This window comes from Aethalodelphis obliquidens, unplaced genomic scaffold (assembly GCF_003676395.1).
Source record: "Aethalodelphis obliquidens isolate GAN/ISIS:26980383/991018 unplaced genomic scaffold, ASM367639v1 scaffold63, whole genome shotgun sequence".
NCBI lineage: Eukaryota > Metazoa > Chordata > Mammalia > Artiodactyla > Delphinidae > Aethalodelphis > Aethalodelphis obliquidens.
In genome coordinates, this window is record NW_020838007.1 from 10,002,284 (window position 1) to 10,027,878 (window position 25,595).

The 25,595-nt window shown below is 38.0% G+C and overlaps 1 protein-coding gene across 1 annotated transcript in view; it reads left to right on the plus strand.

Annotated features, from left to right (window-relative positions):
* Positions 1-25,595, plus strand: part of MYOM1 (myomesin 1) — a 142,860-nt gene that overhangs the window by 42,185 nt on the left and 75,080 nt on the right. Inside the window, exons 9-13 of the mRNA XM_027088567.1 lie at positions 3,285-3,449; positions 5,512-5,673; positions 12,038-12,179; positions 14,664-14,863; positions 17,011-17,067. Of these exons, the coding sequence (XP_026944368.1) occupies positions 3,285-3,449; positions 5,512-5,673; positions 12,038-12,179; positions 14,664-14,863; positions 17,011-17,067 (726 nt within the window). The remainder of the gene's footprint in view (positions 1-3,284; positions 3,450-5,511; positions 5,674-12,037; positions 12,180-14,663; positions 14,864-17,010; positions 17,068-25,595) is intronic.

The following is a 25,595-nucleotide window of genomic DNA, read 5'->3' on the forward strand; positions in this document are numbered from 1 at the left end:
ACACACACAGACACACAGACACACACAGACACACAGACACACAGTCTGGACTATATCAGAGCAGTTTTACTCATTTTTAAATATCTAGTTCAGTATCAACTCCTTGAGATACTGATACTCCCCAGGCCCCACCCACTCAGGGTTCGGTGCCCCCAGTGAAGCTGTGGCACCTTCGTAAGAGCATCTATCTCACTGGACACTGTTAACTGTTCTCTCCCACTGACCCATGAGACACTTGAAGGCAAGGCTGGACCTTTTATCTTTAAACCCCAGCACCTGATGTAGAGTAGTATTTGATGATGAATGAATAAATACATTAATTTATGAAATGCAATTTAATGAGGTCTAAATGTGGTTTAATAACAAATTATTAACAATATTCTGATCCATAGTAATTTGTAAATTTGTGAACTTCAATCATTTCATCTATATCAGAATTTCTTTTCATGGGAGGCAATAAAAGTAAAATCCTTATTGTTGTTCAAGTAATTGGATGCTTACACTGTTCGGACTGAAGACAGTAGTCAAGCCCGAACTTCTTATTTTCCAAACATTAAAAAATAAGTGGTATTTTTAAAAATGGTTGATGAAAATACTTTCCCATGGTTCAATTTTTCACCTAACTAATTAGTTTGATGTCTATAGATGACCCACTCCATCGACTTCATGGAATGGCTCCTAATTTTAATATTCTAAATTGTAATCATTGGTATCAATCCCCTGGGCAAGAGGGGATGATGGGTGAGAGTGAAGAAGGAACACATCCCAAATCATGTCCTTCTCTATCATTTGATTTATATTGAGATAGAATAACTGGGAAATTTGAAACTATGACTTATCCCCAATGTCCCCAAGATTGCCCTATTGGTCGTTCTACAATCCTCCACACGTATCCTGTTCAGTCCCACTTCTATATCATCATCCATGTTTTTTCTATTCCTCTCTTCTCCATCAAGCCAAAGTCTGAAAGCCCAGCTCAATCTAACCTCTCTGACTTCTTAATCTTTCAGAGCCTCCTCTGGCTTCTGAACTGAGTGCAGTTGTTCCCAACATAGAGAACGGAGGGCTCTTATTCATTAATTCAACTAGTATTTATTGAACATCTACCGTGTGCCAGGTACCAGTTTAGGTGGTTGGAATATGCTGGTAAATATCATGGATAAAGCTCCCTGCCCTTGGTTCTGCTCTAGTAGTTAATATGTATTGATCAGTTGTGCCAGACTCCGTACTAGGACATTTTTTTTTTTTTTTTTTGAGCTGGGAGACAGCACCGCCAGCTTTACTAGTGATTTGCAGTTTTGTTTTGTTTTTTTTGGTTGCTCCGTGCGGCATGTGGGATCTTAGTTCCCTGACCAGGGATCGAACCCTTGCCCCCTGCAGTGGAAGCTCAGAGTCTTAACCACTGAACCTCCGGGGAAGTCCCCTAGGACATTTTTTATATGCATTGATTCATTTACTGCTCTCCAAAGCTTATGAACTGGGTGCCTTTTTATCTGTGCTATGCAGATGAGGAAACAATTTAGAGAGATTAAATCATGGGTCAAGACCACGCATAATGGTAGAATAGCGACTTGTAACCTGGTCTTTCTAATACCAACCATATTCTAAACCAGGGATTGGCAAACATTTTCTGTAAAGGACTAGATTGTGAATAGTTTAGGCTGTGTGGGTCTGTGTCACAACTATTCCACTCTATCACTGTAACACAAAAGCAGCCATCGGCAATAGATAGATGAATGAGCATGGCTGTATCCAGATAAAACCTTATTTATAAACACTGAAATTTGAATTTCCTATGACTTCTCCCATGTCACAAAATATTATCCTTCTTTTGATTTTTTTCAGCCATTAAAAAATTTAAAAACCATTCTTCATGGTACAAAACAGGAGGCAATCCAGAGTTGGCTCACAGATATGCCAACCCCTGACCTAAACCAGGCCCTCCCTATAACCCTTATCTCTACTCCCTGAGGCAGCTTTGGAACCAGCCCAACTTCCCAATAAACAAGATCTGTTCAAGTTGTTTTGCGTTTTGATCTCAGTGGGACATCATCATATAAAAATGGGGCAGATGGGACACACGCTTCAAAGAGAAGTCATTTCCCTGTTGGTGAGTGGTTGCCTGGGGACACACAAAGTCAAGTCAACCCCATGTATTGGTTGAGAGCACAGGCTCTGGAAACAGCCTGCCAGTGTAAATCCTGGGTCTGCAGGGTGCATATGGGCAGTTATTTAGTCTCCTTGTGCTGCTGTTTTCTCATCGATAACATGGGAATAGTAATGGTACTTACCTGATAGGGTTATTATGAGGCCTAATTGAGTTGATAGATATTAAACACTTGGAACAATACTTGGCACAAGGTGAACTCAATAAATGTTAGCTTGCATTTTCAAATTAATTCGAAGAGGTCTTAGGAAGAGAATTGAAATAGGAGAAAAAGGGCCTAAGTTTTAGAGTTGGGCAGTTATACATTTGAATTTCAGTTTCACACATGATGACTTTGAAACCTTTGCGTTAGCTATATATATTTGTGAACTTCTATATCCCTACCTGAAAGAGAGGAAAAACTAGTAACTATGCCATGGAGTTTTTGCAAGGATTAGATGACATGTCAAATGTGAAGTTCCTGGCATGCAGGAAGCCATCAAAAAATAGTCATTATTTTCCCAGGCCCTTTCCTTTGAGAAAAGAGAAAATAAAACCTAGGAGAGTTTATGGTGCAGGTATTGACTCAATCTATAAATAAGATATTTCTAAGAATGGTATTTTAAACTTTGTTTTCTCCCATTGATATTTCTTGTATTTTTTTAACCCAGATCATCCAAGAAGCTGAAGCCACTTACTAAAAAAGTCTATTTTTATGAGAAATCGATATGGCTATTTGTTCCAAGAGTACAAGCAGTAAAGTTTAAATGAACTCAGAATCTAACATTTTAATGTGCATATATTGCAGCTATATTTAAGTCGAAGCTAAATGTGGTGTTCATTTACATTTTATGTAAGGCGTTAAACCTGACCTTTTAAATTCTATTAATTATAATAGTAAAAATAAGCATTTAGCTTATCTGACCAATGAAGCAAGAATTTCCATACACAGAACTTCCATTTCAATATAATGATATATGTGAATATGCTACATACCTCTTTTATAAGACTTAATTTTTGCCCAGATAAGTCACTTGATAGGTTTGTTGTGATTGCTTTCTGCCTGTGCTTATTAAAATGCTTGTGTCTCTTTGATGACAAAAAGTAAATTACTGATGTTTGTTTTTGTTGTGCCCAGTTGCTGTGACCCCTTACGGTTATGCGTCCAAGTTTGAGATCCACTTTGATGATAAGTTTGATGTGTCTTTCGGGAGAGAAGGCGAGACGTTGAGTCTAGGCTGCCGTGTAGTTATCACTCCTGAAATTAAACATTTCCAGCCGGAGATCCAGTGGTACCGAAATGGTGAGCCTTACTAATGAATTCTCACTAGGTTCTTATTTGCAGAAGGTCACAGCCCAGGCTTGGCCCCAGAGCATGAATGTCCATAAGACTGCAGTTCTCTTTATCAGAGCTGGCAGAATCTGAACGTTAGAGGACATAACCTTTTGGATGTTACAAAAGCTTTTACACATGTATCAGAGTAGCAGAACTTTCGCAATATATTTGTGGAGATTATAATTTCTTATCACCAAGTAATATAGGGAAAGGATTACAAAAAATTGTATTCTCATTTTGCAAGGTGGATGTATATTCATTTTGTAAGTTAATTTTATTTGGTAAAACAAAGCGGAGTCCAGTGAAGTCCAATGGGACTATGGAGCAGGCCCATTGGTCCCCAGGCACGGTGGGTGGTGGTCAGCATGCTCACCATGCAGTTGGCCTGAACTTCAGTGCATGTGTGGGCACCGGGCAGTCTGGGCCATCCCAAGACCATGGCTGAGACCAGGACCTGGGCCCAGAGTGAAACCAGTCATGGCAGCAGCAGCAGCAGCAACATTGCTGGACGGCGTGGCCCAGGAGAGGAGGGGTCCCACGTGGGGCAGTGTGGGCACCCACCGTGGGAGCCGAGATTGCCCGTCCGCCCCCAGAATGCATATTTGTGGCATCTGCACAGATATGAGCTTCCTCGCCTGAGCACCGTGACAGGAACTGCCAGCAATCACGCAGTAAACTTTGTAAGATATTATAAAATAAAAGCATGTACATAGACATTGCAGTAAGGCACATAAGGCAGTTAGTATTCTTCAGAGTTTAGACTCTCTGGTTATGAAAACTGCCACAACATTGCAAAGCAAACATTCACAGGCTTGGAAATAAAAATTAAGTTTAAAGATTGTCACATTCAATGAAAAAACACTATTTTCATACAAAACTTTGGATGAAGCAGTTATTAACAAGAAAGATAATTTTGAAATTAAATTTTCCTCATAATCAAAGATACAGTGAGAGAATGCATAAACAGGCATTTGAATTATATACAAATCATGAAGTCATTTTCAGTTTCTTGTATGACCACAAGTTACAGGACATGTAAGAGAAAACATTAGGATGCAATTATGTAAATTTACATTTAAAATTAAATTCAGACTTACATGAAACTATTTGTATAAAGAGTTAAATCTTTTTAGAAAAAATTGTTCTTCAAGAATTGTCAGCTCTGATTCACTTTGTTATAAAGCAGAAACTAACACACCATTGTAAAGCAATTATACTCCAATAAAGATGTTTAAAAAAAAAAAAGAATCGTCAGCTCTAGAGTACTAAAATTTATATTTTGAAATAGTTTATCATAAGATTAACCCAATGTTAACTTTATAGCACCATAACCATATAATACTATAACGTATAAAGCTGTATATTACTATGACTATGTAATACTCCTAACAGCTGCATTAATAGTTGCATCAGCAGAAAGATCCTTCTTAAAATAAAAAAAATCAAAACTAATTTATGATCTTGCATTTGCAAAGAGTAACTGATGTTGCTTTCAGTTATATCAATTTAAAATGAAGTTACTAAAAATAACTGAATTTGCAGAAAAGTAAGTAAAAAATATCGTATTATCAATCAACGTATCACATTAATAAAGTATTATTTTTGTATGTAAAATTATGGCATGAAAATATTAGTTTTTGCAATTTGTATTACCCTATTATGTTTTATAAGTAATAAACTATTTTTAGAGGACAAAGCCTTATATTTTAGTACCTTGACTGTGTTTTTTTCCTCTGCTTTTTGAGCAAGGAGTCTTGTAATTTCATTTTGCACTGGGCCCTGCAGATTATGTATCTGGCCCTGGTCCCCTCACTTCTGCTCTAACATTTTAACCAATATAAACATGGCAGAATGACTCAAAGCCCTACAGACGTCCTCTAATATTCAGATAGCTTTCAATATAGAAGAAGAGGAATAAAGAGAGAGAGAGAGAGAGAGAGAATTGGGGGGAGGGAAGAGTGGAGGGGAAGGAGGAAGAAGAGAGTAATAGAGAAAGAAATCAGTTAATTTGCTTACTTTTGTTCCCCAGGGGCTCCTGTTTCTCCATCAAAATGGGTGCAAACACACTGGAGTGGAGATCGGGCAACACTAACATTTTCTCATCTCAACAAGGAAGATGAAGGTCTCTACACAATCCATGTACGAATGGGAGAATATTATGAGCAATACAGCGCTTACGTCTTTGTTCGAGGTAAGACCTAGCAAAAAGCAGAACATCTGAGAATATTTAAAACACCGAGGCCATGTCAATCTATCCAAACATATTTTTGGTAAAGATGAAAGAGCCAATGTAAAAATTTAACCCTGAAGGCACCAGTTGGAATGGAAGGTGACCAGTTTCCAGACTATGTTACTGTCACTAGTGTCAGTACTTTCCTCATCTTCAATGAGCCTCTAGAGCAGTGCTCTGTAGGTGTCTGAGTAGAGAGGCTAGGTCCTAGTGATGCAAAAAGCCGTCTCAGTTTGAAGAAGCTACAATAAAAGAGTGATGGGGACTCACTCTTGAATATCTATTTTGGAGAGCAAATTTATTACTTCATTCTAGGCCTTTTCTTTATAGCTTTAGTTTTAATGAACTAGGAAACAAGATGCTACAACTGAATCCTTAAGACAAACTATAACTGTTGGTTTTAGGAGTCTTTCTTTTTTCAGCGATGTCTCTAACAGGTCAGACATGTACAAGTGGGAATGTTATTTCTACATGAGATACTAACACATCTGGAAGACGATGAACACTTCCAGGCCACAAAGGCAGTGCTCTGTGTTCTTTTACGTGGTGGTCAGTCAGGTGTGGCCACACGAGGAGACAGAGGAGGGGCTCAGGAAAAGAGTGTATTATACTCATAGGTGCTAGAGAACCACCCAGGGCCACATGGGGAAGCAAAGGCACTACTGGTTGGTCAGGAGGCAGAAGAGGCAGAGGGAGAGCTTAGACCGCAGTCTGTATTGGAGTTCCTGTGGAAAAGGCATGGCAGGGCGGGGTAAACAGTTCAGGATTGGCTGGTGTGAACAACTTCAGCAGACCCTAAGCTACAGGGGTCGTGCTTAGTTGTCTGGTCCCTGGTGCTGAGATGATTAAGGCAGAGGAATATTTCCTCCTGGGGTACACGGGCCAGATGGAGGAGGTGAGCTCTGGATGGGTTAAAATTGGCTAGCCCCCAGAGATGGGGGCAGAAAATCTCTCCCCACCCAGAAAGGCTTTTAAGATGTCAAAACGTCGCAATATACAGAAAATAAACATAAACAATACAAGTAGACTTGCTAATTTTTTATCTCTTGTGCATTAAATAGAACCATAAACTCCTAGGTGTTTTGATGAGGGTGGAAATTTAGAGGTCATGTAGGTGTCCTTAACTGGGGTCCACAGACTCCCAAGGGGTCTGTGATTATAACTGTACTTCAGTATAATTAGTTTCTTTGGTAAGCTCGTGTATTTTATTTTATTTTATGCATTTAAAAACATTGTTCTGAGAAGGGCCCTCTAGGTTTTCTTTACCACTTTGCCAAAGGAGTCTAAGGCACACAAAAATGTTAGGATTCCCCTTAATTTTTTTTTATAAATTTATTTATTTACTTATTTATTTTTTATTTTTGGCTGCATTGGGTCTTCGTTGCTGCGCGCGGGCTTTCTCTAGTTTCAGTGAGTGGGGGCTACTCTTCATTGCAGTGCACGGGCTTCTCATTGCAGTCGATTCTCTTGTTGCAGAGCATGGGCTCTAGGCACGCGGGCTTCAGTAGTTGTGCCGCACAGCCTCAGTAGTTGTGGCGCACAGGCTTATTTGCTCTGCAGCATGTGGGATCTTCCCGGACCAGGGCTCAAACCCATGTCCCCTGCATTGGCAGGCAGGTTCTTAACCACTGTGCCACCAGGGAAATTCCTCCCCTTAATTTTAAGATGCAAAAACTAAAGCTCAGGAAAGCAACATGATTTACCAAAAGCCTCACAGTTAGAAGCAGAAGTGGGACTAGGATACAGGCCTTCTGATGGCTAACCCAGGATTTTAATTAGGGAATAGGTTAAGCTGCTGAAATGAAATTTTTTTAAAAAGTTTATTTCTGTCTTATGTCCATCAATCCAGAGGTAGGAAGGTGGTCCAGGTGGTTCTGCTCAACTCAGTTATTCAGAGTCCTGGCTCCCATCTATGTTGTTGCTCCACTGCCCCCGTGGTGCTGTCCTGTGTTCCCGTTCCAGCCTGTGGGAAGGGCAGAGATGCAGGGACGCACACATCACTTCTGCATGGTGAACACTCTACCACACATCCACAGGGAGGGAAGCTGGGCAACATGTTACCTGCAGAAGCTCAGGGGTTCTGGTACTAAAAGGAAACAGGAGAAATGGATACTGGGGAGAGACAGCAGTCTATATACCACACCAGTACTGAACAATAACAAATGATCATTGAATTCTGCCACGGATTCGCAACTGATAAAGATGCACGGATATCTATGCCAGCTGATAAATGGGGCAGACTTCCTCCTGCACAAAAGCATTTGGGAAAAGTTGGATCTTGTGAGGGGAAAAGAGGGGTAGCCCTCTGGGTCAGTTGCAGTAAAAATGGACACCCTGGAAGTTATCAGCAAGTATGTTTGTTTAAACAAAGCACCCGGATAGACCTGGCCAGATGATAACTGAAAGCAAACAGAGTCTTTGCCTCTGCTCTCAGTCTGACCTGAACCAAAGAGTATCTCTGGTGACTCAAGAAACACTTAAGTTATGCCTTGAGGATTCCCTTTGTGGACTTTTTCTGGGAACTCTGACACAGTCCAGGGTTTCCTCAGCAACATTTCTCAGTGCCCACATCCAGAGTCGTGGCTCTCTGCAGGTTGAGGCCAGACTTCAGATGACCAACCACAGACAGGGGGAAGGGATTGAAATTTATCATTAAGCCAGTTTTCATATCCACAAATAAGGGAAGATTCTAAAATGTATCAGATATTGGTGTGAGAGGATTGAAAAGATTCATGGGGAAGACAAAATTGCAAAGACAAATTTCAGAAATCGAGTTGTGAATTTAACTTTTAGAAAAAGATTTCCCCTGTAAGTTTATTTTAAATGATATATTTTAGATTCTTTTAAAAAAATCTTTATTGAGATATAATTACATACCATAAGAGTCAGCCATGCTAAGTGGACAGTGCTTTTCAGAATATTCAGAGCTGTGCACCCACCATCTACAATCCAGCTTAGTACATCCCCTTCACCCCAAAGAGACTTCTTGTGCCCCTTCCCCACTCCCATCCCCAGTCTAGCCCCCAGACAGCCACTAATCTACTCCCTGCCTCTATAAACTGTCTTTTCTGAACATTTCTGGATATGATATGTGATCTTCTACTTTTGTCTTTTTTCTTTGAGCCTATGTTTTGAGGTTTTTATGTTGGTACTTTGTTCCTTTTTATTGCTGACTAATATTGCACTGTATGGATATGCCTCATTTTGTGTGTGCATTCACCAGCTGATGGACAGTTGGATTGTTTCCACTCTCTGACTGTTATGAATAATGCTGCTATGAACATTTGTGTTCCTATTCATGGACCTAGGTTTTCACTTCTCTTGGGTAGATAGCTACAAGTGGAACTGCTGGGTCGTATGTTAACTTTGTGTTTAACTTTTTGAGAAACCGCCAAAGTGTTTTAAGTGACATTTTATGGTGTTTTTTATTTTAAACTTTGAGCTGCATGAGGCCATTTCAATGCATTTTTTAGAGCTCTGGTATTTTGCTGCTTAGAAAATAGCTTCTGAACCAGAATGATCAGTGTAGAAAGCACCATATGTCTGCAGAAACACATTCCAGAGCTGTACATATTTGGCCAGTTTTTTATTACATACATAATATGTGTTCTTTCTGAAAAACTAGATAATATAAATAAGAAAAAAAGAAAAGCCATCGTAAGTCTAACATCCAGAGATACCTGAAGTTATCATTTTATCACATATTCTTCTAGACTTTTATATATTCTTTCCTCCCCTTCCTACACACATGGCAGGGAGGAAAGAAAGATGATACAGTGATAAAGGATGGAATATAAATGTCATGAAAAAAGAATTACAAATGAAAAATAAATTATGAAAAAGTTTTCACTAGTAATCAAAGCAATAAAATTAATCTATCACACTGAAAAGATTTACAAGGTTTTAAAATCCACTGGGATGAAGGAATGGAGGGGCCAGCACTCCCACACATTGCTGGTGAGTGTAAATCGGTTTAGCTTTGCTCAGGGTGTTTTGCCACTATGTATCAACAGTGCGCATTTCCCAACGATTCTAGTTCTAGGAATTTAAGTGGACAAAGCTGAAAAAAATGTTTGTTTGGGAGAAAATATGGAAGGAATCTAGATATCCACCAATGGGAACTGAAAATAAAGTATAATAAATATTCCATATAAACACACAAATACTGCACAGTAATGAAAACTAATGATGTATACTTACTAATATGAAAATATATTTAAAAAAACCAGTTTACATGAAACTATATAGTCCAATCCCACTTTTATTTAAAAAACAATCACTTTTTTTAAAAATTGGAGTATAGTTGATTTACATTGTTGTGAAAAACAATTACTTTTGAGTTTATAAATATAGGGAAAAAAATCTAGAAAAATCTAGGCAAATTCGTTAGTATTAGTAATCTCTGAGTTACAGAATTAAGAGGGATTCTAACATGTATTTTTTATTACATATATGTTACAAGAAGACACTACTTTTATAATAAAGATAAACAATAAAATTACTTACATTTTGATAAAAGTTATTAAATAGCCTGTGTCAGACGTCAGAATATAAAGAGTAGCAGGCTAATCTTTGGCCTAATTAATCAGAGATACAAAAAGTTTGACTATTTGGAGGGTTGGGAGAAGGGCAGAGGCTAAGAAGAGGATTGACGTTGCCCAAGTGGGTACTGTGGGCCAGACGCTCTGTAGCAGCTGCTGGGAGCCAAGAGCACAAGTGTGAAGCAATACAGCATGGTATTTGGATTTGGCTTCCAGCAGCTGCTATACAGAACCGTGTTTTGAAAGATTGTCAAGTCCACATGGCAAATGGCATATTCCAAGCAATTTTATAGAAATGCTGAGAAATGGCTCCCTAAATGTCTGCTGTCTGCCAGGCTCTGTTACATACAATGGATTTATCTACCAACACCAACGTTGCTGGTTGTTACATTATGGGCTTTTTGCTAAAAAGGGACATGGCTAGAGGTTGCCAGCTGTCCCCCTCGCAGCTGAGCAGCTATTAGGTCTGTTAACTTCAGCATCTCCACCTCCATCCTAGCTCTGCTCCACCTTCACCATCAGCAAATCTTCTCCCCACCATCCAGTGCTCTGAAAGCCTAAAAGGAAAAAAGTTTCTCCCCACCAAAATGCCCATTTGCCATTGTGTGGCATGCAGGAATTCTGCATTGTTTTAGGCATGATGATTTGGTTACACTCTCCTATAGCACTTATGCAGGAGATATTATCCTGCAGGTTCATGGGTTCATGCCGGTTCATGGGGCAAGAAACAGAATGTTCAAAACCAAACTGATTTAAGATCTTCACAGACAATGCACAGCCCTGTTAGCAAATGTTTCAGTAACTTATAAGAGTTACAAAAGAGTAGATCATAGGAAAAGAAAGTGTTTATTATTCAGTCAACAAGAGTGTTTTCGCTGGGTGAGTGGCTCCTACATGTCTCAGCCTCCTCTCCTACTAATTCCGGTTGTTAAAGGGTTGACCAGATGTCAAGTGGAATTGGCAAATGTGGTTCCCCTCCCCTTGGGACTGTGACTCTTATCTTAATCATTTTCACTTAAAAGGCTACTATGGGGTTATTTTCATTCCCCTTCCTTTCCTCCTAAAAACACCCCTGTGTTACTAATTTATCTGTGCATACACTGCTGAGGGGACCCACTGTCAGAGGATCCCATTTCATGAACAGTCACTGAACTCTGTTTCTTGTATAGTCTTGGACTTTACTAAACTCAGATAAACTAAGCTCAGATGTGGCTATTTCATCAGAGTTACTTTCGCAAGGATCTTCAGCTTGGGAACAAACATTTAATTAAAATGAATGTTTTTGTTTCTCTTCCAAAATGGTGGTCCCAGCATAGGGATGGGCAAAGCTTCTTGGTTCTTCTTCTCTTGTGGATGTATCTAGAAGGTAATAGAAGGGGCTGTTTGTTCCCCTTTGGAGCCATTCATAGTTTCCGAGTAACACTGCACAATAGTTATCTTAAGAACAGACTTCCTGACATAACTTACATCAGACTTTTCTGATAGCAGTCCTCAACATGTCCTTATTTATTTTCTTTTAGAACATTTTGGGCAGGCAAGGGCCATGAGGCAGAGGTCATGGGTCCTTTTCAGAGCCCTTCCTAGTGTAATGTTCCTTGTACTGATGGTGAAAAGCACACATTGTTATTTTGGTAAGCAAATTACAAATTGAAGATTGCTCGACTGGGGCCAAAGATATAGCCACTGCGGTGGTATGGTAAGAAATGTCTGCACTAAGACCTTGGCCTTTGGGGCTGACAGAGCACATCCGAGAGGGTTAACAGGATCCTTCTGTAACCCCACAGATGCTGATGCAGAGATTGAAGGAGCCCCAGCCTCTCCCTTGGATGTGGTGTCCTTGGATGCCAACAAAGATTATATCATCATCTCTTGGAAACAGCCGGCTGTGGATGGAGGGAGTCCTATTCTGGGATATTTTATTGATAAGTTAGTACTTAGTCTAACTTCAGTTAGAGTGATTTGGCCATAGAGACACATGCTTGATTTCTCCCACCATTTCTAGGTGAAGTGTTTTCTTTACTGGTCTCCTCTCCCTCTTTTCTCTGTGTCTCTGTCTCTGTCTGGTGTGTATGTATATATATATATATATATATGTATATACACATAACTACCTGTTTACCTAAATTCCAAAGATAATCCTTGAATTGTACTACCAACCCAAGTCACTAATTTGGCAAGAATATTATGAATTTGTTCACCTAATAGAGGCCACTTTAGAAATGAAATAGCTGGTATTCAATATGCTTAATGTCCATATTATTAGTATGTCAGTAATTTAAGAATATTAAGTAATTTAAAGAATAGTACTCTAAGAATACTAAGAAAATCTCATTTATATCACAGGATTCAAGTTTGACAAAGAAATAACAAATATCCATAGTATTAAACTGTTTTATTTACAAATCGTTGCTGTTTACATTCTCCAAAACTTAGAGGCTTTATATTTATAGTAAATGGGTCTTACATATGAATTATCCAGTGAGCTTGGCCAATTTAGAAACAAATTTAGATTATTGACCTAAATACATTATTGTCTGACTTAGTTTCTTTTCAGATAGTTGCTCCAATTCTCTTCCATTTTTGAGTAATAAACCCTGACTGTAAAAACCACTAGGGGCAGATAATCTATGCCGCTGTAGTATGACAGGTTTGTACCAAGGTGGATTAAACTTAATATTTATAGCAGTAAGTAAGTATATGCCTACTGGGCTCAGTACCAACCAGAGAAATATTTATAATAGATTATACTTTATTTAACTGTACACTAAATGTTTCCAAGTTATTTCATCATTGAATAATGATGAACTGTGAAGTTTTAGATATATTCTTTAAAAAAAATATGCATCTGTATTTTAATTAAAAACATAACTATCTACCTTTGTAAAAGTATCCCTCTATGTAAATGCACCATTTTTTACAAATCTAGTAAGATTCTTTTTTTTTTTGAATTTTATTTTATTTATTTTTTATACAGCAGCTTCTTATTAGTTCTCTATTTTGTACATATTAGTGTATATATGTCAATCCCAATCTCCCAATTCATCCCAACACCACCACCCACCCTGCCATTTTCCCCCTTTGGTGTCCATATGTTTGTTCTCTGCGTCTGTGTCTCTATTTATGCCCTGCAAACTGATTCATCTGTACCATTTTTCTAGGTTCCACATATATGCGTTAATATACGGTATTTGTTTTTCCCTTTCTGACTTACTTCACTCTGTATGACAGTCTCTAGATCCATCCACGTCTCTACAAATTTCGTTCCTTTTTATGGCTGAGTAATATTCCAATGTATATATGTACCACATCTTCTTTATTCATTCGTCTGTCGATGGGCATTTAGGTTGCTTCCATGACCTGGCTATTGTAAATAGGGTTACAGTGAACATTGGGGTGCATGTGTCTTTTTGAATTATGGTATTCTCTGGGTATACGCCCAGTAGTGGGATTGCTGGGTCATAGGATAATGATATTTTTCGTTTTTTAAGGAACCTCCATACTGTTCTCCATAGTGGCTGTATCAATTTACATTCCCACCAACAGCACAAAAGGGTTCCCTTTTCTCCACACCCTCTCCAGCATTTGTTATTTGTAGAGTTTCTGATGATGCCCATTCTAACTGGTGTGAGGTGATACCTCATTGTAGTTTTGATATGCATTTCTCTAATAATTAGTGATGTTGAACAGCTTTTCTTGTGCTTCTTGGCCATCTGTATGTCTACTTTGGAGAAATGTCTGTTTAGGACTTCTGCCCGTTTTTTGATTGGGTTGTTTGTTTTTTTAATATTGAGCTGCATGAGCTGTTTATAGATTTTGGAGATTAACCCTTTGTCCGTTGATTCGTTTGCAAATATTTTCTCCCATTCTGAGGGTTGTCTTTTTGTCTTGTTTGTAGTTTCCTTTGCTTTGCAGAAGCTTTTAAGTTTCATTAGGTCCCATTTGTTTATTTTTGTTTTTATTTCCATTACTCTAGGAGATGGATCAAAAAGATCTTACTGTGATTTATGTCAAAGAGTGTTCTTCCTATGTTTTCCTCTAAGAGTTTTATAGTGTCTGGTCTTACATTTAGGTCTCTAATACATTTTGAGTTTATTTTTGTGTATGGTGTTAGGGAGTGTTCTAATTTCATTCTTATACATGTAGCTGTCCAGTTTTCCCAGCACCACTTACTGAAGAGACTGTCTTTTCTCCATTGTGTATCCTTGCCTCCTTTGTCATAGATTAGTTGACCATAGGTGCATGGGTTTATCTCTGGGCTTTCTATCCTGTTCCATTGATCTATATTTCTGTTTTTGTGCCAGTACCATATTATCTTGATTACTGTAGCTTTGTGGTATAGTCTGAAGTCAGGGAGTCTGATTCCTCCAGCTCTGTTTTTTTCTGTTTTGTCCATTACTCTCTCTCCCTTAGGTGTGAGGTGGGCACAGACAGCTGGTCTCAGTGCAATGACACACCTGTGAAGTTTGCTCGTTTCCCAGTCACTGGATTGATAGAAGGTCGTTCTTACATATTCCGAGTTCGTGCTGTGAACAAAACTGGAATAGGTCTCCCCTCTCGTGTTTCCGAGCCTGTGGCTGCTCTGGATCCAGCTGAGAAAGCTAGACTTAAAAGTAAGCATTTTTCATTTTTCAGGATCATCTTGAATTTTTTTTATATGCCTGAAATAGATCCTATTGCAAGGTTATTTCTCCACCCTCCACTAGAGGGAGAAAAGAATAAGAAATCCTTTACTGATCAGAAAAATACAGGGGAAAAAAAGACAAAAACAAAAAAGTATTTGTTTTTTGACTCATCTGTTCACTAAGGGCTTATTTTATGTTATTTTTATTTGATTCAGAAGAGTTTGCCTTATTTGACTGAGTTACAGGCATTGTGTTTGAAATGAAATATGAAAACCAAAAGGCTGGTGAGCTTTTTTTTTTCTTTCATTTTATTAGCACAGTTCAAATATACTTTTCTTTCTGGTTAATTTTCTTAAAATTGTAAGGTAGTTTTCTTAATCTTGAATTTATCCCTTAGAGCATTAATACTCAACACTGTGAATTTCTTTATGTCAAAGGAAAAACACATTTACGACACATCGTGTCTGATCTGTACTCGGGTTTCTGTGTTAGAGTCAAAAATAATCTTTTCATATATTTAGCCTCCAAGTCTCAATGTCAAAATTGTGGTACATGGGGCTTCCCTGGTGGCGCAGTGGTTGAGAATCTGCCTGCTAATGCAGGGGACACGGGTTCGAGCCCTGGTCTGGGAAGATCCCACATGCCGCGGAGCAACTAGGCCCGTGAGCCACAACTACTGAGCCTGCGCGTCTGGAGCCTGTGCTCTGCAACAAAGAGGCCGCGATAGTGAGAGGCCCGCGCACCACGATGAAGAGTGGCCCCCGCTTGCCACAACTAGAGAAAGCCCTCACACAGAAACGAAGACCCAACACAGTAAAAATAAATAAAATAAATTAATAAACTCCTACTCCCAACATCTTCTTTAAAAAAAAAAATTGTGGTATATGAATTATGCTCTGCATTTGTTTCATAGGAACCAATACAGCATCCTTAATAACAGGGACCTTAAAATGGCATTAAAAGAATTGTTGGAATTTCACATTTCAGTCTATACCAGATTTCTCAACCTTGGCCCTATTAACATTTTAGGCCAGGTAATTCTATGTTGTAGGGGGCTGTCCTGTGCATTGTAAGATGTTTAGCAGCATCCCTGGCCTCTACTCGCTAGATGCCTATGGTCCCCCCACCCCCTCCTCCCCCCTCCCCCCAACCGCCATCATGACAATCAAAATTGTCTCCAGACATTATCACATGTCCCTGGGGGGCAAAATCACTCTAGTTGAAGACTACTGGTCTATGCCATTTATAACATTTTCAGTGTTATTCTTGACCTTAAGTACATGTAGTGGCATCATAAAAATCTAAGTAAAATAATGTCACCTTCTCTCTGGAGACTTTTCTAATCAGCCTCCCTGATTACTCTCCAATCACTTTTCACCCACTGTCCAACTTCTCTCCCTCTTTCCTAATTCCGTCTCATACTTTCATTTACTCCTCTTTAATAAATTTCAATGAAAGTAAGATTTGTTGGGATTGAAAATAAATTATCTTGCTTATCACCTTTCTGTTTTTGCACACAGTCTGGTGAAAAGTCCCTCACTTGAAGCAGGAGTTGAATCATTCTCTCTTTCTGTTGTCTTTCTGATATCACAGAAATGAATTTCCTCTTTAACTTTATACTGCCTGTCTCACTCATTTTCCTTACTCGGGATCTAAACTGCTTTCCTTTGTAAATAACACTTTCAAAATTAATGGAAAGAAATCTCTTTCGTTGAGCTTTACTGCAGGATCAGCGCCCCTCTCCCCTTTCATCTTCATTATGACATAAATAACAGCCCGGCTTACAATTGTTCCTGAAAGGTTTCTCCCAATTAAATGCTATCTCTCAAGAAGGGTGAGAGAGCCTATGTGTTTCAGGAGATACATGGGGAACAGTGTATGAACCCAGGCTGTTTACCTCGCCTGTGTCAGTACAGTTCCGGAAACGTGGAATCTAGCAGATTGTGAGTTGTTTGAGGACAGAGACTATGCCCCCTCTCCCCAAAATACCATGTGCGTGCTTGATAAGACTAAGAAGGTACATAAGTAAACTAGTAACAAACCCATTTGGGACTAATCTGGCCAGTTTACCAATTTCTCAGTGCAGCTGAACTGCATTTGTGAATGTTTCTGATTTTTGTATTTATCTCTGTCAGGTCGCCCTTCAGCACCCTGGACTGGACAGATCATTGTCACTGAGGAGGAACCGACAGGTAAAAACCACGTTTTCCCCAGATAGTATTGCCAGTGCTCTGCTATGCAGTTTGGCTTTTGTTATGAGGCTACAGTGTATATATATATATATTTTTTTTTTTACAGTGTATATTATTTAAGTGTTTTGGAAAGAACATTCTGAAATATTTGGAGATCATGAAGTAACTTATGTTGTCAGAGAATTGCTTTTTTTTTAAAGCTTAATTGAGGTATAATGACATACACTAAACTGCATGTCTGTAAAATGAGCAATGTGATAAATTTTACATGTGCAAACACCTGTGAAACCATCACCGTGATCAAAATAATGAACATATACATCACCCCTAAATTTCCTCATACCCCTCTGTAATACCTCCCTCCTGCCCCTTCCTCATCTCCAGGCCATCACTGACATGCTTTCTGTCACTATCGTTTGTGTTGTCCACAATTTTAGATCAATGGAATCATACTCATTTTTGTCTGGTTTCTTTCACTCAGCATAATTATTCTGAGATTTATCCATATTGATGCATGTATCAGTTTATTCCAACTTACTTATACCTTCACCATTGAAACCTTCTATGAACCTCCTTGTTAAGTGTTTTTGTGGACATACACTTTCATTTCTCTTGGATAAATACCCAGGGTTTGAATGGATAGGTCATCTAATAGATGTTTGTTTAATTTTTAAAGAAATTGCCAACTGTTTTCCAAAATGGTTGTACCATTTTACATTCCCATCTGCAGTAGTCCAGAGTTTCAGCTGCTCCACACTGTAACCAGTTCGTGGTACGGTCAGTCTTTTTAATTTTAGCCTTTCTAATTGGTGCATAGTGGTGTTTTGTACCATGGTGGTATTTCATAGTAGGTGTATAGTGGTCTTAATTTGCACTTCCCTAATACTGTTGAGCACCTTTTCATGTGCTTATTTGCCATTTTTGCATCATATTTGACATCTTTGTCAAATCCAAGTTCATTCAGATATTCTCCCTTTTTTTTTCTAGGCATGTTATAGCATTAGCTCTTATATTTCAATCTATGATCCATTTCAAGTTAATTATTTCTATATTGTGTGGATTAAGGGTCTAAGTTATTATTATTATTTTGCATATGGCTTTCCAGTTATTTCAGCAATATCTGTTGAAAAGATTATTTTCTTCCCATTGAATTGCCTTGGCACCATTGTCCAAATCAATTGATTGTATATTTGTGGATCTATTTCTGGAATCTTTATTGGTCAATTTTATTTTCTCTACACCAGTACCACACTGTCTTGATTACTGTAGCTTTTATAAGCTTCATGTTTTTTTTAAAGCTTCACAGTTTTGCAATCAGGTAGTATAAGTCCTCTAATCTTTTTTTTTTCCCCACAGTTGTTTTGGCTGTTCTAAGTCTTTGCATTTCCATGTAAAATTTAAAATCAGCTTATCAATTTCTAAAAAAAAAAAAAAAAAAAAAAAACCCTGCTGGGATTTCATTTGAGTCTTTTATTCTTCGTGATTTTCTATCTACTCTTTCTATCAATTATTTAATTATTTTATTTTATTTATTTATTTTTGGCTGCGTCGGGTCTTCGTTGCTACGCAGGCTTTCTCTAGTTGTGGCCAGCGGAGGCTACTCTTCGTTGTGGTGCGTGGGTTCCTCATTGCGGTGACTTCTCTTGTTGCAGAGCATGGTCTCTAGGCATGCGGGCTTCAGTAGTTGTGGCTCGCAGGCTCTAGAGTGCAGGCTCAGTAGTTGTGGTGCACGGGCTTAGTTGCTCCGCGGCATGTGGGATCTTCCCGGACCAGGGCTTGAACCTGTGTACCCTGCTTTGGCAGGCAGATTCTTAACCACTGTACCACCAGGGAAGCCCCTCTATCAATTATTGTTAAAATAGTGGTGACATCTCCAACTAAATGGTGGATTTAAATGCTGCTTGTAGTTTTATCAGGTTTGGTTTCATGTGTTTTGAAGCTCTGTTATTAGATGCATAAACATTTTTATTGTTATATCCTCTTATGCACTGACCACTTTAATATTAGGAAGTGACTCCTTTTATCCACGGTAATACATTTTTGCTTGGAAATCTGTTTTGTCTGATATGAATATAATGACCCCAGCTTTCTTTTGATTAGTGTTAGCATGACATATGATTTCCTTCCTTTTACTTTTAACCTATGTGTCTTTGTATTTAAATCATGTTTCTTGTAGGCAGCATATAGTTGGGCCTTGCCTTTTTATGCAATCTGGTAATCTTACCTTTTAATTGGGGCGTTTGAGCTATTTACATTTCATGTGATTATTGATATGGCTGCATTTAAATCTACCATCTTGCTAGTTGTTTTCTATCCGTTCCATCTATTTGTTTGCTTTCTTTTCCCTCTTTCTACATTCTTTAGGATTAAATATCTTTTGTTATTCCATTTTATCTATGTTATCTAATTAGCTATAATTATGTTTTTCTTTTATAGTAGTTTGGAATTTATAATATACATCATATGACAATGTACCTTCAAGTAATATTATCCTACTTCACATGTAGTATAAGAACTTACAGCAGTATCATTCCATTTACCCCTCCTAGCCATGGTGGTGTTGTTATGTATTTTATTTGTTTATATATTATAAACTCTATGATACGATGTTATTATTTTGGTTCAAACAGTCACAAAGCTTTCAAAGAAATTTTAAAAGTACGAAGAAAGTTTTCAGTATTCACTCACATTTTTACCATTTCTGTTGCTCTTTATTTCTTTGTGTAGATGTGGATTTCCATCTGATGTGATTTTCCTTCCACCTAAGGCATTTCCTTTTTTTTTTTTTTAGGCATTTCCTTTAATATTTCTTGTAGTGCAATCCTGCTGGTTATGAATTATTTTATTATTTGTATGTTTGCGAGAGTCTGTATTTTGTCTTCATTTTTGGACTGTATCCACCAGCTATAGAATTCTAGGTTGACAGTCTTTCTTTAGAGGTTGGTCCATTGTAATATAGGTCTGCACTGTAAGAATGACTGCTATCATTTTTTTTCCTGCCATTCTTATTTGTGTTTTTCTGTATGTAATGTATTTTTTTCCCATGTCTGCTTTTAAGATATTCCCTTTATCACTGGCTTTAGAAATTTGATTATGATGTGCACTTGTGTAGTTTCCTTCATATCTTGTGCTTGGCGTTTGCAAGTTCCTTGAATCTGTGCATTTATGGTTTTCATCAGATTTGGAAAATTTTTTTCACATTATTTCTTTAAATATTTTTTTCTATACTCCCCTCTCTCTTCTCTTCTTCAGGAACTCCAATTACATGCCTCTTGAAACCAAAGCTCAGTGATGCTGTGCTTATTTTTCCTGTCAGTCTTTTTTTCTTTCCATGTTTCATTTCTTTCTGTGTTACTTTCTACTGCTATGTCATTAATTTTATTATTCTTCTCCTCTTTAGCCTCTAACCTATTGTGAATTCCAGGCAATGTATTCTTTATAAAAGACTTTGTAGTTTTCATCTTAGAAATTAATTTGTATTATTTTTATATTTTCCATGTCTTTAATTATCATCTTTAATCTTTAGCCTCTTGAACATATGGAATACATTTATAATAACCATCTTTATGTCCTTGTTTACTAGTTCTATCATTTGTGACATTTCTGGTTTTGTATCATTGATTGATATTTCTCCTCATCATGGGTTGTATTTTCTTGCTTCTTTGCATACTTGGTGATTTTTTTTTTTTTTTTTTTTTTTGCCTCATGGCTGTTGGGATCTTAGTTCCCTGACCAGGGATTGAACCCAGGCCCTCAGCAGTGAGAACACTAACCAATGGACCACCAGGGAATTCCCTGGTCATTTTTTTTTTTAACATCTTTATTGGAGTATAATTGCTTTACAATGGTGTGTTAGTTTCTGCTTTATAACAAAGTGAATCAGTTATACATACACATATGTTCCCATATCTCTTCCCTCTTGCGTCTCCCTCCCTCCCACCCTCCCTATTCCACCCATCTAGGTGGTCACAAAGCACCGAGCTGATCTCTCTGTGCTATGCGGCTGCTTCCCACTAGCTAGCTATTTTACGTTTGGTAGTGTATATATGTCCATGCCACTCTCTCTCTTTGTCACAGCTTACCCTTCCCCCTCCCCATATCCTCAAGTCCATTCTCTAGTAGGTCTGTGTCTTTATTCCTGTCTTACCCCTAGGTTCTTCATGACATTTTTTTTTCTTAAATTCCATATATATGTGTTAGCATATGGTATTTGTCTTTTTCTTTCTGACTTACTTCACTCTGTATGACAGACTCTAGGTCCATCCACCTCATTACAAATAGCTCAATTTCATTTCTTTTTATCGCTGAGTAATATTCCATTGTATATATGTGCCACATCTTCTTTATCCATTCATCTGATGATGGACACTTAGGTTGTTTCCATCTCCTGGCTATTGTAAATAGAGCTGCAATGAACATATTGGTACATGACTCTTTTTGAATTATGGTTTTCTCAGGGTATATGCCCAGTAGTGGGATTGCTGGGTCATATGGTAGTTCTATTTTTAGTTTTTTAAGGAACCTCCATTCTGTTCTCCATAGTGGCTGTACCAATTCACATTTCCACCAGCAGTGCAAGAGTGTTCCCTTTTCTCAACACCCTCTCCAGCATTTATTATTTCTAGATTTTTTTTTTTGCCATGGCTCACAGGCCCAGCCGCTCCGCGGCATGTGGGATCTTCCCAGACCGGGGCACGAACCTGTGTCCCCTGCATCGGCAGGCGGACTCTCAACCACTGCGCCACCAGGGAAGGCCCGTGTTTCTAGATTTTTTGATTATGGCCATTCTGACTGGTATGAGATGATATCTCATTGTAGTTTTGATTTGCATTTCTCTAATGATTAATGATGTTGAGCATTCTTTCATGTGTTTGTTGGCAGTCTGTATATCTTCTTTGGAGAAATGTCTGTTTAGGTCTTCTGCCCATTTTTGGATTGGGTTGTTTGTTTTTTTGTTATTGAGCTGCATGAGCTGCTTGTAAATTTTGTAGAGTAATCCTTTGTCAGTTGCTTCATTTGCAAATATTTTCTCCCATTCTGAGGGTTGTCTTCTGGTCTTGTTTATGGTTTCCTTTGCTGTGCAAAAGCTTTGAAGTTTCATTAGGTCCCACTTGTTTATTTTTGTTTTTATTTCCATTTCTCTAGGAGGTGGGTCAAAAAGGATCTTTTTGTGGTTTATGTCATAGAGTGTTCTGCCTATGTTTTCCTCTCAGAGTTTGATAGTTTCTGGCCTTACATTTAGGTCTTTAATCTATTTTGAGCTTATTTTTGTGTATGGTGTTAGGGAGTGATCTAACTCATACTTTTACATGTACCTGTCCAGGTTTCCCAGCACCACTTATTGAAGCGGCTGTCCTTCCTCCATTGTACATTCCTGCCTCCTTTATCAAAGATAAGGTGACCATATGTGTGTGGGTTTATCTCTGGGCTTTCTATCCTCTTCCATTGATCTTTCTGTTTTTGTGCCAGTACCATACTGTCTTGATTACTGTAGCTTTGTAGTATAGTCTGAAGTCAGGGAGCCTGATTCCTCCAGCTCTGTTTTTCTTTCTCAAGATTGCTTTGGCTATCCGGGGTTTTTTGTGTTTCCATACAAATTGTGAAATTTTTTGTTCTAGTTCTGTGAAAAATGCCAGTGGTAGTTTGATTGGGATTGCATTGAATCTGTAGATTGCTTTGGGTAGTAGAGTCATTTTCACAATGTTGGTTCTTCCAATCCAATAAAATGGTATATCTCTCCATCTATTTGTATCATCTTTAATTTCTTTCATCAGTGTCTTATAATTTTCTGCATACAGGTCTTTTGTCTCCTTAGGTAGGTTTATTCCTAGATATTTTATTCTTTTTGTTGTAATGGTAAATGGGAGTGTTTTCTTGATTTCACTTTCAGATTTTTCATCATTAGTGTATAGGAATGCCAGAGATTTCTGTGCATGAATTTTGTATCCTGCTACTTTACCAAATTCATTGATTAGCTCTAGTAGTTTTCTGGTGGCATCTTTAGGATTCTCTATGTATACTATCATGTCATCTGCAGACAGTGACAGCTTTACTTCTTTTCCGATTTGGATTCCTTTTCTTCTCTGATTGCTATGGCTAAAACTTCCAAAACTATGTTGAATAAGAGTGGTGAGAGTGGGCAACCTTGTCTTGTTCCTGATCTTAGTGGAAATGCTTTCAGTTTTTCACCATTGAGGACGATGTTGGCTGTGGGTAGGTCATATGTGGCCTTTATTACGTTGAGGAAAGTTCCCTCTATGCCTACTTTCTGGAGGGTTTTTATCATAAATGGGTGTTGAATTTTGTCAAAAGCTTTTTCTGCATCTATTGAGATGACCATATGGTTTTCTCCTTCAATTTGTTAATATGGTGTATCACATTGATTGATTTGCATATATTAAAGAATCCTTGCATTCCTGGAATAAACCCCACTTGATCATGGTGTATGATCCTTTTAATGTGCTGTTGGATTCTGTTTGCTAGTATTTTGTTGAGGATTTTTGCATCTATGTTCATCAGTGATACTGGCCTGTAGTTTTCTTTGTGACATCCTTGTCTGGTTTTGGTATCAGGGTGATGGTGGCCTCATAGAATGAGTTTGGGAGTGTTCCTCCCTCTGCTATATTTTGGAAGAATTTGAGAAGGATAGGTGTTAGCTCTTCTCTAAATGTTGGATAGAATTCGCCTGTGAAGCCATCTGGTCCTGGGCTTTTGTTTGTTGGAAGATTTTTAATCACATTTTCAATTTCAGTGTTTGTGATTGGTCTGCTCATATTTTCTATTTCTTCCTGATTCAGTCTTGGCAGGTTGTGCATTTCTAAGAATTTGTCCATTTCTTCCAGGTTGTCCATTTTATTGGCATAGAGTTGCTTGTAGTAATCTCTCATGATATTTTGTATTTCTGCAGTGTCAGTTGTTACTTCTCCTTTTTCATTTCTAATTCTATTGATTTGAGTCTTCTCCCTTTTTTTCTTGATGAGTCTAGCTAATGGTTTATAATTTTGTTTATCTTCTCAAAGAAACAGCTTTTAGTTTTATTGATTTTTGCTATCGTTTCCTTCATTTCTTTTTCATTTATTTCTGATCTGATCTTGATTTCTTTCCTTCTGCTAACTTCGGGGTTTTTTTTGTTCTTCCTTCTCTAATTGCTTTAGGTGCAAGGTTACATTGTTTATTCGAGATGTTTCCTGTTTCTTAAGGTAGGATTGTATTGCTATAAACTTCCCTCTTAGAACTGCTTTTGCTGCATCCCATAGGTTTTGGGTCATCGTGTCTTCATTGTCATTTGTTTCTAGGTATTTTTTGATCTCCTCTTTGATTTCTTCAGTGATCACTTCGTAGTGTATTGTTTAGCCTCCATGTGTTTGTATTTTTTACAGATCTGTAATTGATATCTAGTCTCATAGCGTTGTGGTCGGAAAAGATACTTGATACAATTTCAATTTTCTTAAATTTACCAAGGCTTGATTTGTGACCCAAGATATGATCTATCCTGGAGAATGTTCCATGAGCACTGGAGAAGAATGTGTATTCTGTTGTTTTTGGATGGAATGTCCTATAAATATCAATTAAGTCCATCTTGTTTAATGTATCATTTAAATCTTGTGTTTCCTTATTGATTTTCATTTTGGAGGATCTGTCCATTGGTGAAAGTGGGGTGTTAAAGTCCCCTACTATGAATGTGTTACTGTTGATTTCCCCTTTTATGGCTGTTAGTATTTGCCTTATATATTGAGGTGCTCCTATGTTGGGTGCATAAATATTTACAATTGTTATATCTTCTTGGATCAATCCCTTGATCATTATGTAGTGTCCTTCTTTGTCTCTTCTAATAGTCTTTATTTGAAAGTCTATTTTGTCTGATATGAGCATTGCTACTCCAGCTTTCTTTTGGTTTCCATTTTCATGGAATATCTTTTCCCATCCCCTCACTTTCAGTCTGTATGTGTCTCTAGGTCTGAAGTGGGTCTCTTGTAGACAGCATATATATGGGTCTTGTTTTTGTATCTATTCAGCCAGTCTGTGTCTTTTGGTGGGAGCATTTAATCCATTTACATTTAAGGTAATTATCGATATGTATGTTCCTATTACCATTTTCTTAATTGTCTTGGGTTTGTTATTGTAGGTCTTTTCCTTTTCTTGTGTTTCTTGCCTAGAGAAGATCCTTTAGCATTTGCTGTAAAGCTGGTTTGGTGGTGCTGAACTCTCTCAGTTTTTGCTTGTCTCTAAAGGTTTTAATTTCTCCATCAAATCTGAATGAGATCCTTGCTGGTAGAGTAATCTTGGTTGTAGGTTTTTCTCCTTCATCACTTTAAATATGTCCTGCCAGTCCCTTCTGGCTTGCAGAGTTTCTGCTGAAAGATCAGCTGTTAACCTTATGGGGATTCCTTTGTGTGTTATTTGTTGTTTTTCCCTTGCTGCTTTTAATATGTTTTCTTTGTATTTAATTTTTGACAATATGTGTCTTGGAGTGTTTCTCCTTGGAGATTAATATGTGTCTTGATTAATATGTGTCTTGGAGTGTTGAT